The following is a 16,053-nucleotide window of genomic DNA, read 5'->3' as shown; positions in this document are numbered from 1 at the left end:
AAGTTCATTGTCTCCCTCTAATTCATCCATTGTTCCATCATTTTCTAAGTCGTTGTCTTTAGATTTTACAGTGATGAATGTGAGGAAAAAAACATTGCCTAGGTATGGTCGCTATTTCCTTTTACAGAAAGAAAACGTAGATCTGTTTCAAAAACTGCAAAGTATGCTGTTAAACTCTTTGGATTATAACCTGAAAGAACAAAAGGAAAGGTGGTCCCTCTGTTGGTCTTCTGCTGTATTTTTCTGCAGGACTACTTTAGTTACAGATGTTTGCAGGGCAGCAGTGTGCTCGTCTGTCCACATTTGATGAGTATTATGCCAGTGTTGCAGCAGCTTCCACATTGCAGTGTTTAGGAAACTCTTGTACCTGATCATCAGTGGATTCCAGTGTGCTCCTGGGAATACTGGGAATACCATTGCAAGTGCCTACCAACGACAAATGTGTGCAGGTGTCCAAAAAAGAAAGACTACTTATGTCTTAATTTTAATGTAATTCTTTGAGGGTTGTATTGTGTGCATGTATTCCATCATCCATCTTCCTTCTCGTAAGGTAGTACTAGAGGAGTTTGCAAAGGAATTGGCTGGCTTAGGGTGCGTGGTGTTGTGACTGTCTCTGCACGAGGCACAATACTCAGTGGGGCATCTTTACCTTTCTTGAAGGGGACAGTAGATGTCGACAGTGGGAGTCAACTGAAGTTGTCTTAATACATTTGAGTGGAATACATTTAGAATGATGTGCAGAATACCTTAAGATTCTGTTGTAATGGAAATACAGCGGTTTTCTTACTTTCATGAGTTCTAAACATAAGAATAGTGTGTTACTTGTAGTACATGTCTGTGCACTCTTAGAGATTAAGAGTACTTTGTGTTCACTAAAGGGAAGAATCATGTTCCTAAACTCAAAGTAATGTGACCATCTTACTAATGTTGGGTTTTACCCATTATAAACACAGACTATAATCAGACTGGTGGGAATGTTTTATCTCTTCTTTTGAGTGTTACAATTTAAAAGCATAACTGCAGGAACTATGGATTTCTGCTTGTAATACTGTGTTTGTAGATACTGCATTTGAGTTTAATCTCGTGACATGATTAGTCCATTTAAATCAACCAAGCATCAGTTCGGCATAGTTGAGATTAGATTCAGATTAGATTCTACCTCAGTACTGTGTGTCTAAACAAGCAAAACCAATGAAGCTGTCTAAAAATAACATTATAACTATTGTGGAATTATCTACTAACTTTAGGTATGTCTGAATTTTCAAAGAGGTTAGGTACTAGAATAGAGCAGTTTTAAGAGATTGTTATTTTTTTCCTTTTTAGGAAATGTGCACTGTTGAAGAACCCAACGAAGAGTTCACATCTAGACACAGCTTAGAATGGAAGTTCCTATTCTTGGATCACAGGTGCAGTTCTTTCTGTGTAGTAGCAACAGCAGCTGAATCACAGGGGTGGCTGTAGTATTTGGAGTTCACTAATCTGCATTAGCTGCTCATAGCTTGTGTTGGGTTTAATTTTTAAATTTTCTTTGGAGCATATACTGTAAACAAGAAAGCTTGTATAATTAATTCTGATATGTTTTAGATTCCTTCATGTATGTGAAAATAACATTGATTTTTTTCTTTATTAATTAGGGCACCTCCAATAATAGGTTATCTTCCATTTGAAGTTTTGGGAACATCAGGCTATGATTATTATCATGTGGATGATCTAGATAATCTGGCAAAATGTCATGAGCATTGTGAGTACAATTAAGTCACTAAAATGAGAAAATTTGTTAAATTGAATAACTGTTCTGGTGAAATTTTGTGATATTTTGAGTGAAGTGTCTTTACTCCCATTCGTTTGACATTATTATACTGCTGTTCCGTATCTTTTTTTCTTTTGATACAGAACTATAAAACAGATTTAATTTTATCTTACAGTTCTGGAGTTTCATTGTGGTAGATTGGAGTGAACAGCTCTATGACTAATACTTTTCCAGTTCCTCCAATGGCATTTAAAAGGCTTTATAATGTTGAATAAGTGCAAAAGCGGGTGGAAAATTTTCGACCCTGTTCTTGGTCATTGTCTTAATACTGGATTTAGACATGGGTTTGGACTATATGAACCTGGGAAAAGTGTTCTTTTAGTGTAATTGGAGTATTTATAATCTGGCAAGACAGTAAACTTTATTCTTCATCTTTATAGTAATGCAATATGGGAAAGGGAAGTCGTGTTACTACAGATTCCTGACAAAGGGACAGCAATGGATTTGGCTGCAAACTCACTACTATATCACGTATCACCAGTGGAATTCCAGGCCAGAGTTTATTGTCTGTACGCACACTGTTGTAAGGTAGGTTACTTCTTAAAGTAATCCTACTGGTATGGGAGCTATCTTGATGGTATTCTGGAGGTAGAGAAATGATAGCAGTGTGAAGAATCACTGGAGAACTTCTTGAGATTCTTTATAAGTAAGATGAGTTTGAGGAGTTTGGTCTTTGAGGTGTATTTTTTAAATCATCCCATGATATAGTGGTTTTCTTTGGCTTGTGCTTCTAGTTATGCAGAAGTTAGAGCAGAAAGACGACGAGAACTTGGTATTGAGGAATCTCTCCCAGAGATAACAGCAGATAAAGTAAGTGTTTTATATAATTTTATTTTACATCTTTACATACTAAAAATAATATGCAAGCAAAAAGTGTTTGCTGCAATACAGCAGCAAAGAGTGTTTTGTCCCTAAATAAAGTAATTATTTGATCTCTAAATAATGTGACTATTGAAAATGATCAAGGAAGTCTAGAAAGAGTGTTTAACTCTGCCTGTAACACCCTTCTCTTTTCAGGAATTAATGTGCATGTAGTTACAACAGTTATAACACCAAAAAGTTTTATTAAGATCTGATTTCTGCAGTGTTAGATTTCTAAATAAATGGTCTCCCTTACTGGAAGTACCCATAATCTGAAAAAAACAGGTCAACACATCAAGAAGGAATTCACAATAGGAAAGTAGAAGCTGTTTGATTGTGTGATTCTGTCTAACTTCTTAGAAGTATACAAAATTTATTTTGAATTAATGTCCTTAGAAGCTCAATGAGTCTTATCAGCTTGTGGAGATGATCTGACATGTTTTAGTCTGACAGCTCAGAAATGTTTTCCTTTGGCAGTTATACAAGTTTCATCTGTTAGTGCTCCTAATGGAACAAACTCATCCTTTCTCAAAAGAATAAGCAGTTCACTCATTACACTGTTGTTCTGAACGAAATGAGTGGCTACAGAAGGAGCTCAGCTCAGCTGTCAGTTTGTGGCCTATGTCTGCATGCATTTTGGTTTCTGGGCTTATATAGCTTTGGTTTCCAAGGATAAAAGCCTCAAATGGAAACAGATCTTACAACCATCAAACAGGCCACTACTTCTGCATGGTCACCTGTGTAAGGGGGTCAATTAGAAACAAAACTCATTTTCTAACAGAAATATGCATTGTGCTGGATTAGATAAATAATTGTTGTTTTTATGTGTCTCTTCAGAGTCAGGACTCTGGGTCTGACAATCACATAAACACAGTGAGTCTCAAAGAAGCATTGGAAAGGTTTGATACCAGCCCCACACCTTCTGCTTCCTCCAGGAGTTCAAGAAAATCTTCACACACTGCAGTATCGGATCATTCATGTAAGCACCAACTATTGAAAATAGAATTGCTTTCCTTATGAGAGCTTTCTCTACTTAATTTTATTGAATGCATAATAACTGGCAGTTAATAATCATTTTATGAGAAGCATGCAGGTGAAAATACCCTTTGTGATGATTAAGAGATCTGCATACGCTGAAAAAGACTTTTACTTCTAGAGCACAATATCAGACACTAGTACACCCTATTTCAATCCATCAGATTGCACTACTGGTGGATAGTCAGGGGAAAAAAAAGGAGTCCAAGCCTTTACCGTTTTTTTATTTATTAAAAGCTTCATGTAATTAGATTATTGCATTAAAGAATTGAGATAATAATTAAGATGTTTCTTTCTATTCTAACTCTCAACATTGTCAGCAACACCAACTAAAATGACAGTGGACACTAGCACTCCTCCAAGGCAAGGCTTATCTGGTCATGAAAAGACTGCGCAAAGAAGATCATCTCTGAGCAGTCAGGTAACTTCAGAGAAGAATGTTGTACTTCACAGTGGAGTTCACCTTTAAAAGCTATTATTAAATCCATATAAACTTTGTTTTATTTCTTCTAAAAACACAGTGCAAACTTTAAGAGTTTCTCTTGGAATACGTGTCTTAGAATTGCATTGTCTGTATTCAACTTTGATATAGTAGATTTTAAAGGAATACAATAATTAAGCATATATGTATTTAGGTTTTGTCATTAGGATTTGAAAGAATGTGAATGAATCTCTGCTTTCACTCACACAGAACTTCTTTCTGTGGTTCTGGATTTTTAATACACACACACATATATATGTGTAAAATTGCCAATGTAATGCTGTGTGTGTCCCTGTAGAGAACTCATACAAATTTATGACTAAGAATGTTAATGAATACTTCCACATCCTTTCTGAAATCTTGGTAGTATGAGAAATTGTCGTGCCTCATGTACTTGGTGCACGTTTTCCTGTTGAACTAATACATTCACTTCATGAACAGAATGCTTATTAAATATGCATTATAATATTATATATATATATATATTTCTATTAATATAGAAATATATAATATTTCTAAAAATCATTAGTTAAAGAATAAATCAAAGGTATCAACTTCCAAACTTGTTGAAATTGAGACTTCTGAAATACTTGTAGTTGTAATTTCTGTTTTATACCTACTGCTTATATATATTTTTAGCAATAGAAAAATTATGTAGATAATCAATTGCTTTTGTTTTCTTAATTCTCTAATAACTAAGGTTAGATATTTCAGGAAACAATTAAATAGTTTCTATTATATGTTCATATAATGCTGTTTTGAATTTGATTCTTTAAAGAAATACTTCATGTCAAATATGAAGTTCATTCTCTTATGATTTGTTTAATCCTAGTCTTTAAGCTCACAGTCTCTCGGACAACCAGTAACACAGCCAGCAATATCTCAGCCTGCAACTTTACAGCTCCAGTCTGGAATGACTCAGGTATGGATTGACTCAATTTATTGTTTATTATGTTTTAAGCAGTCTTATTCTCCTGCAGTAATGGCCTGCCTGTGGCTTGGGTGGATGCACTGTTCACTGAGGGAAAAACAGTTTGGATGGCCAGGCCCAGAGAGTGGTGGTGAATGGAGTTACATCCACCTGCCAGCCAGTCACTAGCGGGGTTCCAGAGGGCTCAGTACTGGGGCCAGTCCAGTTTTATATATTTATTGATGATATGGACAAAGGGATGCAGATGACACCCAGTTGGGTGAAAGTGTTGATCTACTGGAGGGCAGGAGGGCTCTGCAGAGGGATCTGGAGAGGCTGGATCCATAGGTGAAGAAATTGAGTCCTTTGGTGCCAAATTATTCTCTTGAAATGAGCAAATTCTGTAATTTGACACTTTTGCTTTAGTTTTTTCTTCCTGTTATTTGTACGGATATAGTTTTCAGCCTTGTGCGTTGGCATCATAGATATAAAAACAGTTAAAGCTAAAATATTTTAGAGCATGAGTTTAAAAATCCATCAACTCGGCTGGCAGCTTTCAGACATATGCTTATAACACAAGGCTGCTTGGTCTGTGAAATGCTTCTGTGTAATAAGAACAGGATATATTCCTCAGACATCTGCTATAGGCCCCAGGTCAGTATAACCTTTTGATATACTGACTTGGGGCCTACAGCAGATGTCTGAGGAAAAGCAGAAGTGGCAAATAGTTTCTCTATGGGCTCAGCCTTCAGCTTTTTGTGACTGAGGGTATTCCCAAGTTATTAGTATGTTTTAGCTCTGGATGAATCTTTTTTTCTAAACTGGCACAATCATAATTTTTAACATGAGAGAGCTTTAACATCTACAGTACCATGTAAATTGCTAAGGCTAGATATATACACACATACATATTTATATGTTTGTGATTTGGACACCAGTCAATTTCTTGTGCTATGGAATCCTTTTAGTTCACCAATTCTCGTACGTCAACTAAATGTTGATTCTGATTCTGTGATGTTTTCATACGCATTAATTGGTTCTCAGATTACGGTTTATTAGTAATTTGAAGAGCAATGCTTGATTTCTTTGCTTCTGTGGAGGACTGTACTTATCTCTTGTGAATAAAATGTAATTTTTGCTCAGCTTTTAATTTATTGATTGCACTACAGCCTGTGTTTCAGTTTTCAGCACAATTAGGAGCTATGCAGCATCTAAAGGACCAGCTAGAGCAAAGAACACGCATGATAGAGGCAAATATTCATCGGCAGCAGGAAGAGTTGCGTAAGATCCAGGAGCAACTTCAAATTGTTCATGGTCAAGGACTCCAGGTGAGTTAGTGTATCACTTACAGGTTTCATCTGTAGAGAATTTAGGCATCTGAAATGTGTCTTGGGCACCTAATTCCACAACATGATCCTCCATATTCCCTGTCAGCTGCCATCTGGGCCATAGACATCTAAAATCCATAGTATCTGAAGCTGCTTTTCCAAAGCTACCTGATATTTTGCTTCCATATGTATCTGGAAATGCCCCGGCGTTGAGCAGGTCAAGCCTAGCTTATCACTTAACCTAATTAAATGTAAAAGGATGGAGTGGTTGTTCATTCTTGCAAAGTTTTGCAGCCATTAGAATATTAATCCAAAATCTGCAGGATCTGTTTTTCTCTTTTAGCTCTGAGGATGTTAAATCCATGTTTCTTTGCTTAAACTGTCCTATCAGGCTAAATGGCTCTACTTTGCATGGTAAACTTGAAGGAGTTACTGAGCCAGAAAGACTGAGGTCTAGAGGGTGCATTACTCAGTCTAGCAGCTGAGTAATGCACCCTCATTTTTTTAACCAGTATATATTTTTCTATTTTTGTCATTGTCTGTTCAGCAGCTGTGCTTGGAAGAAAAGAATTACTCTATTGGGTTTTTCTAGTTAAAAGACCCAAACGAAAAAAAACCTGATCACCTCAAACTAAGATATATTTTAAGGAAATAATTTAATATTTTCAGTCTGGATTGTGACTAAAGAATAGAAAAAGTACTTCCTAGAAGTATTGAGAATGTTGCTTAAATTCTGTTGGAAGAGTAGGAGTTTCTGGCGTGTGCCATTTTCAGTGTTGTGTGATGTTAAGTGTAAACATGCCAGCAGTAGACTGCCTTATTCATGTCTCAAAAGGAGAGATTCACAGCTCTCCTTTCTATGTGTGGAGGGACCTTCTTCAGGAATGTGAAAACTAGAAAAAATCCTTCAGTGATGCACATTCTGCCTTGTTGTAGACTTGGGCCTAACTTTTTGTAAAGAATGTAATTTTTTTGTGCTGAATTCTGTTATTACAACAGTGTTGAAAAGTTCAGTATAATTGTTATGATTTCCTGATTGTCAGGGAAGATTACATTCTTGGTGCTATGCCTGGGTCTACTAATTCAGAGATTTTCTTCATCTGATTTAGTGTTACTGAGGAATGTCCTACAAAAAGAAGTGTCATTTCAAATATTTTTTTTCTTTAGATAGTTGTAGACTACATTACCGGTTAGTCTCTAAATGGTGCTTTTTCTTTAAGAACAAATATTGAATGTTAATGTTTAGAACTCTGGAAATTAGGATTCTGATTCTTACCAGATAGAGTTGAGTCTCTGAATACTGACCCTATAACTTGTGGAATTTTTTAAGATGTTCTTGCAGCAGTCAGCTTCTGGACTCAACTTTGGTTCTGTGCAGCTTCCTTCTGGAAATTCTTCAACTGTTCAGCAGCTTACACCAATAAACATGCAAGGTCAAGTTGTTCAGACTAATCAGACTCAAAGTGGGATGAACACAGGCCATATAAATACTCCACACATGATACAGCAGCAACCTTTGCAGAGTACTGCAACACAGGTAAAATTCTATTACTCATTTTGCTGGACTGAATATTTGCTCAAAACCACATCTGAAACACAGCAGCTTCCCTGACATTCCTCTGTTATGAACAAGTGTTTGAGATTGCTTAAAAAATCATTGGCAAGGGTATCAGCAAAAGCCTGATTTAATATTAAGTGGCAGCACGACAAAGTTTGTTGGCAAGATTCACTCTACTACTTACAGGACAGTTAAGGCACAATAAGGAAAAATCAAGCAGCAGCAAAACCAAACAAAATCCAGGCAATCAAAACAGCAGTGAACTGAGAACTGTCTAGGGGTGTGTATGTGTGTGTGTCTGTGTGTCTGTGTTGTCTGTGTGTGTGTTTCGGTGCATGTGACAAAAGGACAGTGAAGGCAGAGATACAAAGGAGCGTGGCCTAAGAGCTTATCAAGCACTCACCTTATACATCAAACCTAACAATGTAACAAAGAAACAGCTCTTAACTTACGTAATAAACTTAACTGTAACAATTTAGCAGAGGCACAACACTCAACAGCATGCATCCCCACAGAAGCTGTTTCTTCACGCTGAATACTTCTAATGGGTTTGACCATTATGTGTATGAAGACTCCATAAACATCTGATCTCTGTGGTCATCCTCCTCTGTACCCTTTTCCACATTCCATACTTCCTTTTGAGATTTGTGAAGAGGCAGACTAGTGATGCATTTTACCATCTCAGCAGTAGGCTAGTTCCAAATTTTCAAGTAAGAAATTCTTGACGTTATGTGCACATTTTACTCTAAGTTGGGCACAGAAATGCTAAAGGAGTAAAAAGATAATTTGGAATAAACTGTATGCAAGTAGCTGAAATATTTAGGAAAAAAAATAACCTGAACAGAAAAAGAAGTTAATGTAAGATAGATGTCCAAGGTTGAGTCCCATCTCTAAATCCTCAGTCAATAGAAATACTTGTGTACTTTGAATTAAGAATTCATTTGAATAGAAAAAACCTGGTGGTTTTGAAGTATGGGCAGTGACAGTGAGGAGAACAGCTGTAGTACCTGGCTATTTTCAACTTACTATCTCAAAATTTCTTTCCAGCATAATCAACAAAATGTACTTAGTGGACACAATCAACAGTCTTCTCTTGCCAGTCAGTCACAGAACACAGTCTCAGCACCTTTGTACAACACTATGGTGATTTCTCAGCCAACAGCAGGAAATGTGGTGCAGGTTCCCTCTAGCTTACCACAGAACAACAACCAGAATGCTGCTGCAGTAACCACTTTTACACAGGACAGACAAATCAGGTAAATCTTCAAGACCTGTATTTAAGGTGACTTTTTATAACAGTATGCTTATGCAGCTGCACCATATACAAAACGAACTAAAATAGTATTTAAAAGATCATGTGATTTGTGTTTCAATGGTAGGGATACAACCCTTGAAATTAAACTGCTCAAAGTAACATGTTTGCAGGCTTATCAAAACCCATGTTGTTATAGCAAAATATGGCTTTGAGAACTCTGCTTTTCTCAAGTGTATGTGATGCTTCATGTATTTTTTTCCTGAAGGGACTCCAAATGTCTTTTTCTATTAACAGATTTTCTCAAGGTCAGCAACTTGTAACAAAACTTGTCACGGCCCCAGTAGCCTGTGGAGCAGTAATGGTACCAAGTACTATGTTTATGGGACAGGTGGTGACAGCTTATCCCACTTTTGCTGCCCAACAGCAGCAGACACAGACTTTGTCAATAACACAACAACAGCAGCAGCAGCAGCAGCAAAGTCAGCAGGACCATCAGCAGCAGCAGCTCACCACAGTGCAGCAACCAGCTCAGTCGCAGCTGACCCAGCACCCCCAGCAGTTCCTACAGGTAATGAATGTAGAGCTGTCTACAAATTTTCCCAGGGTCTGGCGCTTTCAACATTGCTAGGTTATCCAGGGGTGCTTTACCTGAAAACAAAGCACTTAAAATGGTAACCTGTGACTAAGCCAAATGCATGAGGTAAGTTTATTCTGTAGCAGTTCTCTAAAATCCTATTACTTAGAGGAGAGGTGGTCTTTCCTGCAGTGTTACTCCATGCATTGTCCTGTCTTATATCTTTTTCCTTTTGAATTGCTGCTCTTGATTGACTGTAGGATGAAAAAACAGATGTTTCCTTTAAAACAGTTCACATTTTCTTTCATTAACTTTACATGTTAATGCAGGAAGGGGTGAGAGGTGATGGTTGGTCTGGAAAGCAGCACACAACCCAAAGCAAGACATGCCGCATTAACATGAGGCATGAAATTCTGTCTGGGCTGCAGGGGAGGCTGAGCAGCAAGTAACTTTGTAAGCAGAGGGTAGGGGACAACCTTGTTTTAGTGGAGGAGGAAGAGAGATTGGGTCAAAAGAGAAGGAAGACAAACCCAAGGAGTTTCAAAATAGGAAATCTCTAAAAGAAACAGAAGGTAGAACGAATTGATGGGGAAATCTTTTGCCATTTGTTGATTCCAATGAATTACTGGAACATGCATCACCCAGCATCTGGAGTTGGTAAAGGAGATGTAGTGGTGGCTAGAACACTAGAGAGGCTGTTTTTTGCAGGTTGGTAGTGTCTGTATCTCTGTTTTTAAATTTAAAAGTTTATAGAATTTTGACTTAATTCTGGTGAAACAGATATATGAAATATGAAGATCTCGAAAGATCTGTGGCTACTCTAGAATTTCACTCTAGGTGAAAGTCCAGTATTTTTAGTACAAACTATTAAAGTGCTAGAATTTAAAGTGAAGTAAATACTCTTTAAAAAGGACAAAAGTGCCTTTTCTACTTCTGTTCACTGGAGCATCTTACAGTCTGATTGTGTAGGTGCAGCAGTTGATGTACTTTACTCTCTGCTGCAGAGCATTTCAGGATTGAGATGTCCTAGTGCATTTGTACCCATCCTTCATTGTTTTTACTCAGTAACCTTTTTTTTGTGTTCTAAGAAGAATACTGTTAAAACCAAGTACCATTTCCTGCAGTAATAAGTCTCCTTCAGAGGGGATGTTGGGGTCTGCAAATGCACCATTTTCTTTGACTGTGCATTTTGTCTGTGGGGAATAAATGTGATCTTTGCCAAATCATGCACTATTTTTTCATTTGACTGCAATGACAGCTACCTACACTTACTCAAATAGATTCTTTACACCCTGCTATGCTTTTGTGTTGTGAAATGAAGACAAATTGACATGTATTCCTACCTATCACCACAGAAATTCCAGAGACCAATTACAGCTGCTTTATGGATTGTTCAGATGCACTGGTTAAATGTATTAGTATGAACAAATCCTTGCATTGTTTGCTCAGCTTAACTGGCCAAATCTGAAGTTTATTTTGATTGAACCCTTATAAAAAGTTAAAAAGCAGCTGGGCCCGTGTTTCTCAGTGCAGCAGGAAAAAATAATGTTTTTCTATTTTCGTGTTCTAGACATCCAGGTTACTTCATGGAAATCAGTCAGCTCAGCTTATTCTCTCTGCTGCTTTCCCACTACAACAAAGCACTTTCACTCAGTCCCACCACCAGCAGCTGCAGTCTCAGCAGCAGCAGCAGCAGCTGTCACGACACAGAACTGACAAGATGACTGATCCTTCCAAAGTTCAGCCACAGTAGTGTGGGTGCTGCCTCTTTTTGAAGTAAACTGCCAGGAGGGGCTGCCCCACAAATAGTTGCACTGAAGCTACAGAGGTAACAGTATGAAGGCTTTCTAGCACTGTGGTGTTGAGATCTACTTCTAACTTCTGGAATCTGTTAAGAAAAGCCGCAAGATGATGATGGGGACATGGCCAACTTTGAGTGTTGCCCCAGTTTCTGTGTTCTAAAGGATTTGCTGCCATGTTGTAATTTGTCCAGGTGAAATCTCCAAATGTGACTGAAAAGAGAGTGATGCTGAAAATATTGGTATTTTTATCAATCCTGTACATTTTTAAAGTATTAAAATGGACATGGAGCAATTGTTTTGAATTAGCAGGAAAAATGCCAGAAATATAGTCCAAAATCCATCTAATTTTTTTTCAGATGATTACAGGACAGTAAATATTTTGAAAATGTTGTGTGAAATCCAGTTCTCTGTTGTACAGATGCTGTAAAATATTGTGTATATGTCTGCATAAAGGAGAAAGAGCAAAATATTTTATATGATGCATGAAAATGTAATCTGTTATTTGTAGGTTTGAATATGTTTCCCTAAATTCTCACGCCATACTCAGACTAATGTTTTCCTCTGTTCTACCCTTTTGTTTACAACATGATGCGTCATTATTTTCACCCTTAATGTGGGCACAAGTCTCTTGTTTGTGCTTTGTCTGTGATGTCAGGGTTTGTTTGGTGAGGTATAGTGTGTTGGTTAGTTGACTGCTTGAAGTTAAATTATTGATGAAGCTGTTTGAACTGGTGATCATGCATCAGGGTTCAGGACATTCAGATTCATAAATATCATCCATCATTTCATAATGAATTCATCATTTTATTTGAAAAATAGGAATTTGCACTGCTTTCTTGCGGATGGTTTGGAATTTTATTCCCCAAAGCTATCTTTTGATATAGTTCATAGTTGGAAATATTTATGTAAAAGGTTTAAAAAAAATGACAGTAATTTTCAAGAATGTTTCAGTTATAGGAGTAATTTGCACAAAAATATATTTACATTTAATAACCTTTTGGGCACTTTTTAACCACTTTCTCTGTGGTGAGAATTGTAACTTGTTAAACCATGTTGGAATCTTTTTATTCTCCTTCAAAAATTAGTCAGAACTAATTCAGGGTCATTTTAACAACAACAACAAAACCCATAGTGCCTTGATTTTAATTCAGGTGATAATGTTGAACATCTTGAATTACAATGTCTTGAATCTGTAACCATTTTCAATTTTGAAGTCTTAGCACATTGTCAACCAAACTTGTGTATCTACTTCATAGATATTTCTGTATTGTGTTAATTTTAACAGTGGTCTGAGTTGAGACCATGAATATTTTTGACTGGTACTCCCCCTCAGACAGTAGCCAGGAATACAGGAGTCTCAAAAATCTCAGATCTTTAAGGTAATACTCTTTAAAAAAAAAGCAAACCTTAAAAGACAGGACTCCTTTTGCAGGAGGAAGAATAATAAGCTGAATAATAAGCTGATTTTTTAAAATCGTTTTTGGAAGCATTTAAAGCATTTTGGAAGCATGTGTTTTGGGGGAGATCATGATTGCATTTAACACTACCAGGTATTGATTTAAGAGCTGTCACTGAACTAAGACTTCAGAAGGCAACTTCACTTTATAAAGAAAATAAAAAGTTCCAACAGATATGTGCTATTTAAGTAAATGTTGGTAGGTTTTTATGGTACTAGTTTGTGGAAACCAGAACTTGAGAGGAAGATTAACAAGTGCTGATAGATCTGATAATTAATTAGAAACAAAAACCAGTAAAAGCAGTTAAAACTAGTGCTAGGTAGAGAAAGCTGGATTAATCTTGAATACTAGGGAGGAGTTGAATGAATGTAACAAATGGTGATGGTCTGTTTTGTACTGTGGAACAGTTTGATTGTATTACTGGATGAACCAAACCCGCAGGAGGTAATACCAGTTTAGCCAAGCCTTTGATGCCGTTGGTTACATTTTGGGGCCAGCCTTTGCCTCTGCACGTGTCCCAGCATTAGACCTTTGTTATTCCCCAGTCATAAAGCAAATGCTTGGCACCAAAAAGCCAAGTAGTGAACAAGGAAGGAGAGTGTGAGAAACACAGTACCAAAGAGAATCCGATTGCTCTCTGCTCCAAAAAGCCTGTGGCAACCTGGAGCAAGGAACAGATGCCAATACCAAACATAGCAAGAAACACTTTCCCTTCTTTAAAGGGATTTCTGGCATTCTTCAGACTGGGATAATTGTCAGAGACATGTTTCTCTAAAGTTCCATGTGAAGAAATCCTGCCTTGCTCTGCTATCCCTACCACTCCATCCCACCTGTTTCTATATGAAGCTGCATTGACTAGAGGTCTGTGCTATCACTTCTTTGCCTAATAGAAAATAGGTTAGATACAAATTTCTTTAACCAATTACAATAAAAATATAGTGCTAAAAAATAAAACTGGGAGAGCTTTAATAGTGCTGTTAGAACTACTGAATAATGGTAAAATAGGTGTATTAAGCTATTATACTGAGAATTACAGAAATTAGAGATACCAGCCAGACAGTTAATGATGCAGCTTTTTATATTAAAAAATTTCAACTTCTCTTCCCATTCTCCCCTCCCCAGATACTCTGGTGTGCTGCTATAGGTCTGTCAGTAAAAAGGCTAAACTAGGAGAGAGAAATTAGATAATGGGATAGTGTGGCTGCTGAAAGAGAATAGAGAAACATATGCTTTGATCAAGAAGCTTTTTGTAGCCTCAGAGAGAGGTCATTCAATTACAGAACTACCAGCTAGTAGAGAAAGGATAGAAGATGGGGAAATTCTAAGGAACTGGAAAAATACAGCACACATTTGAAGAATTCCTGACGTGTATTTAACAGGTCTGCAGCTTTCCCTGTTGCTGAATCAATTGCTGAACTGTCTTTGAGTTTTAGTGAGAGGAGGACCAGGCTGTTACCTCTTTCTTAATCAGCCTTTTGCTTCTGCCTGACTCATTTACTACAGACTTACTTGCAACATCCTGATAAATAGCACGACAGTGAGTGCTGTGATGCTGCAGGTTCTAGAGCAGAAGTGTTGCAGAATGACTCTGACAGAAGGGAAGGGGTCTGTTAAGGGGAGGATTGTGAAGAAATGGGCTGGTGTTATATAATGGAGTGAAGAGGATGGCATTTGCATGGAGTTTAGGAGACAGACATTGTCTGCAATGGGTGAGGCTTTGAAGAAAAGTGTCTGGGATAACTTCAGAGAGAAAAAAGAATATAGCTATTTTTATATTATATTTAATATATATTATATTTGTATATAAATATGAAAGGATTCTAGTAGGAGCTCTCCATATGCCTTCCACTTCATCTAGAAGGTTTACCTTCTGCACTATGGTTCCAGTGTGTCACCACCTTCTGTGGGCATCTTGCCTACTGCCAAACACCAAAATTAGTAACCCAGCATCCTTACAAGAAATAGGTTTCATTTCAGCTTTATGTAAAAATGAATAAAGTAAAGATATATCAGGCAGTTTTTCACAAGAAAAAGAAATTATCTTAAGACTTAAATAGCACTTTCTCTTTTTGGTTGGGTTTTTTTTTTTTGAGTAATAACAAGCACTTTACTGAAAAGACTATTTGAAAAACAGTTTATTTCTTTAGTCAGTGAAACTGTTAAAAAGGGGGCGCAACGAGGAATAACATGTAAAACTGTCACGAGAGACATTTCTGGAAAATGTTTCTTTATTATGGTGATCCTTGAGGTTTAAAGTGCAGGATTAAAAAGGCTTCTAAAACTAGTTGCCTTTGTGTTTTATATGGCCAGGGGAAGGGATTCGGGATGATAGCTTCCTTGGAAGGAGGCTTTTTAAGTTGCACAGTTGCCTATGAGAGAGAATCATCTGGAGGCTCATTTGCCTGCTCAGTAATTCTAAGTGTCCCTTAGGATTATAAATTGTGTGAAAATGTTCTGAAGGTTTAAAGATGTGGCCTTTTTCAAATATTAAAGTCAATTCAAGAATCATTTATATTTTCAGAGATTTAACCCAGGTATTGTTATGAGTGTTTTAAATGTCACGGCATCAGGAGATGTCAAATGTGTCAGATTCATAAGCTTCTCTATTTGAAATAATTATTAAAATTAGATGTACAGTCAGAGGGCTGGAAAATGGTTATTTTGATTAAAAGGGAAAAGAGACTAGTTTTAATAATTAACCTTTTATTTTTTTACTTATCCCTGGTGGAAAAAATTGAAGAGAATGAAATGAATTTGGATTAAAAAAGACATATTTAAACAAATCATAGTAGATGAGACAGCTGTGAGAGAACATTTGGAATTGTCTTGGTTGTCCATGAGACTGGGTAGTTGCTTTTTCACTACCATGATTTTAACACTACATTCCTTGTCTTTTTCTTTTTTTGTCTTTTTTAAACAGGTGATTTTAAACTCTGTGATATTTCATGCTATGCCATCTGCATGAATTTTGCCAGCATGATA

General features: G+C 36.9%; 1 protein-coding gene across 6 annotated transcripts in view; it reads left to right on the top strand.

Annotated features, from left to right (window-relative positions):
• Positions 1–12,534, top strand: part of CLOCK (clock circadian regulator) — a 60,763-nt gene extending 48,229 nt beyond the window's left edge. For 3 of the 6 annotated variants that reach the window (XM_030946930.1, XM_030946929.1, XM_030946931.1), the window contains 12 exons: positions 1,324–1,406; positions 1,635–1,741; positions 2,191–2,338; positions 2,545–2,620; positions 3,509–3,650; positions 4,027–4,127; positions 5,020–5,109; positions 6,267–6,425; positions 7,756–7,962; positions 9,031–9,239; positions 9,533–9,806; positions 11,383–11,565. In XM_030946930.1, coding sequence (XP_030802790.1) covers positions 1,324–1,406; positions 1,635–1,741; positions 2,191–2,338; positions 2,545–2,620; positions 3,509–3,650; positions 4,027–4,127; positions 5,020–5,109; positions 6,267–6,425; positions 7,756–7,962; positions 9,031–9,239; positions 9,533–9,806; positions 11,383–11,565 — 1,779 coding nt within the window. Of the gene's footprint in view, positions 1–1,323; positions 1,407–1,634; positions 1,742–2,190; positions 2,339–2,544; positions 2,621–3,508; positions 3,651–4,026; positions 4,128–5,019; positions 5,110–6,266; positions 6,426–7,755; positions 7,963–9,030; positions 9,240–9,532; positions 9,807–11,382 lie in introns of all 6 variants that reach the window. The other 3 variants (XM_030946928.1, XM_030946933.1, XM_030946932.1) reach the window with 3 other exon arrangements.
• The last annotated feature ends 3,519 nt before the right edge of the window (positions 12,535–16,053 follow it).

This window comes from Camarhynchus parvulus, chromosome 4 (assembly GCF_901933205.1).
Source record: "Camarhynchus parvulus chromosome 4, STF_HiC, whole genome shotgun sequence".
NCBI classification, from domain to species: Eukaryota; Metazoa; Chordata; class Aves; order Passeriformes; family Thraupidae; genus Camarhynchus; species Camarhynchus parvulus.
This window is presented reverse-complemented; position numbering and strand designations above follow the sequence as displayed.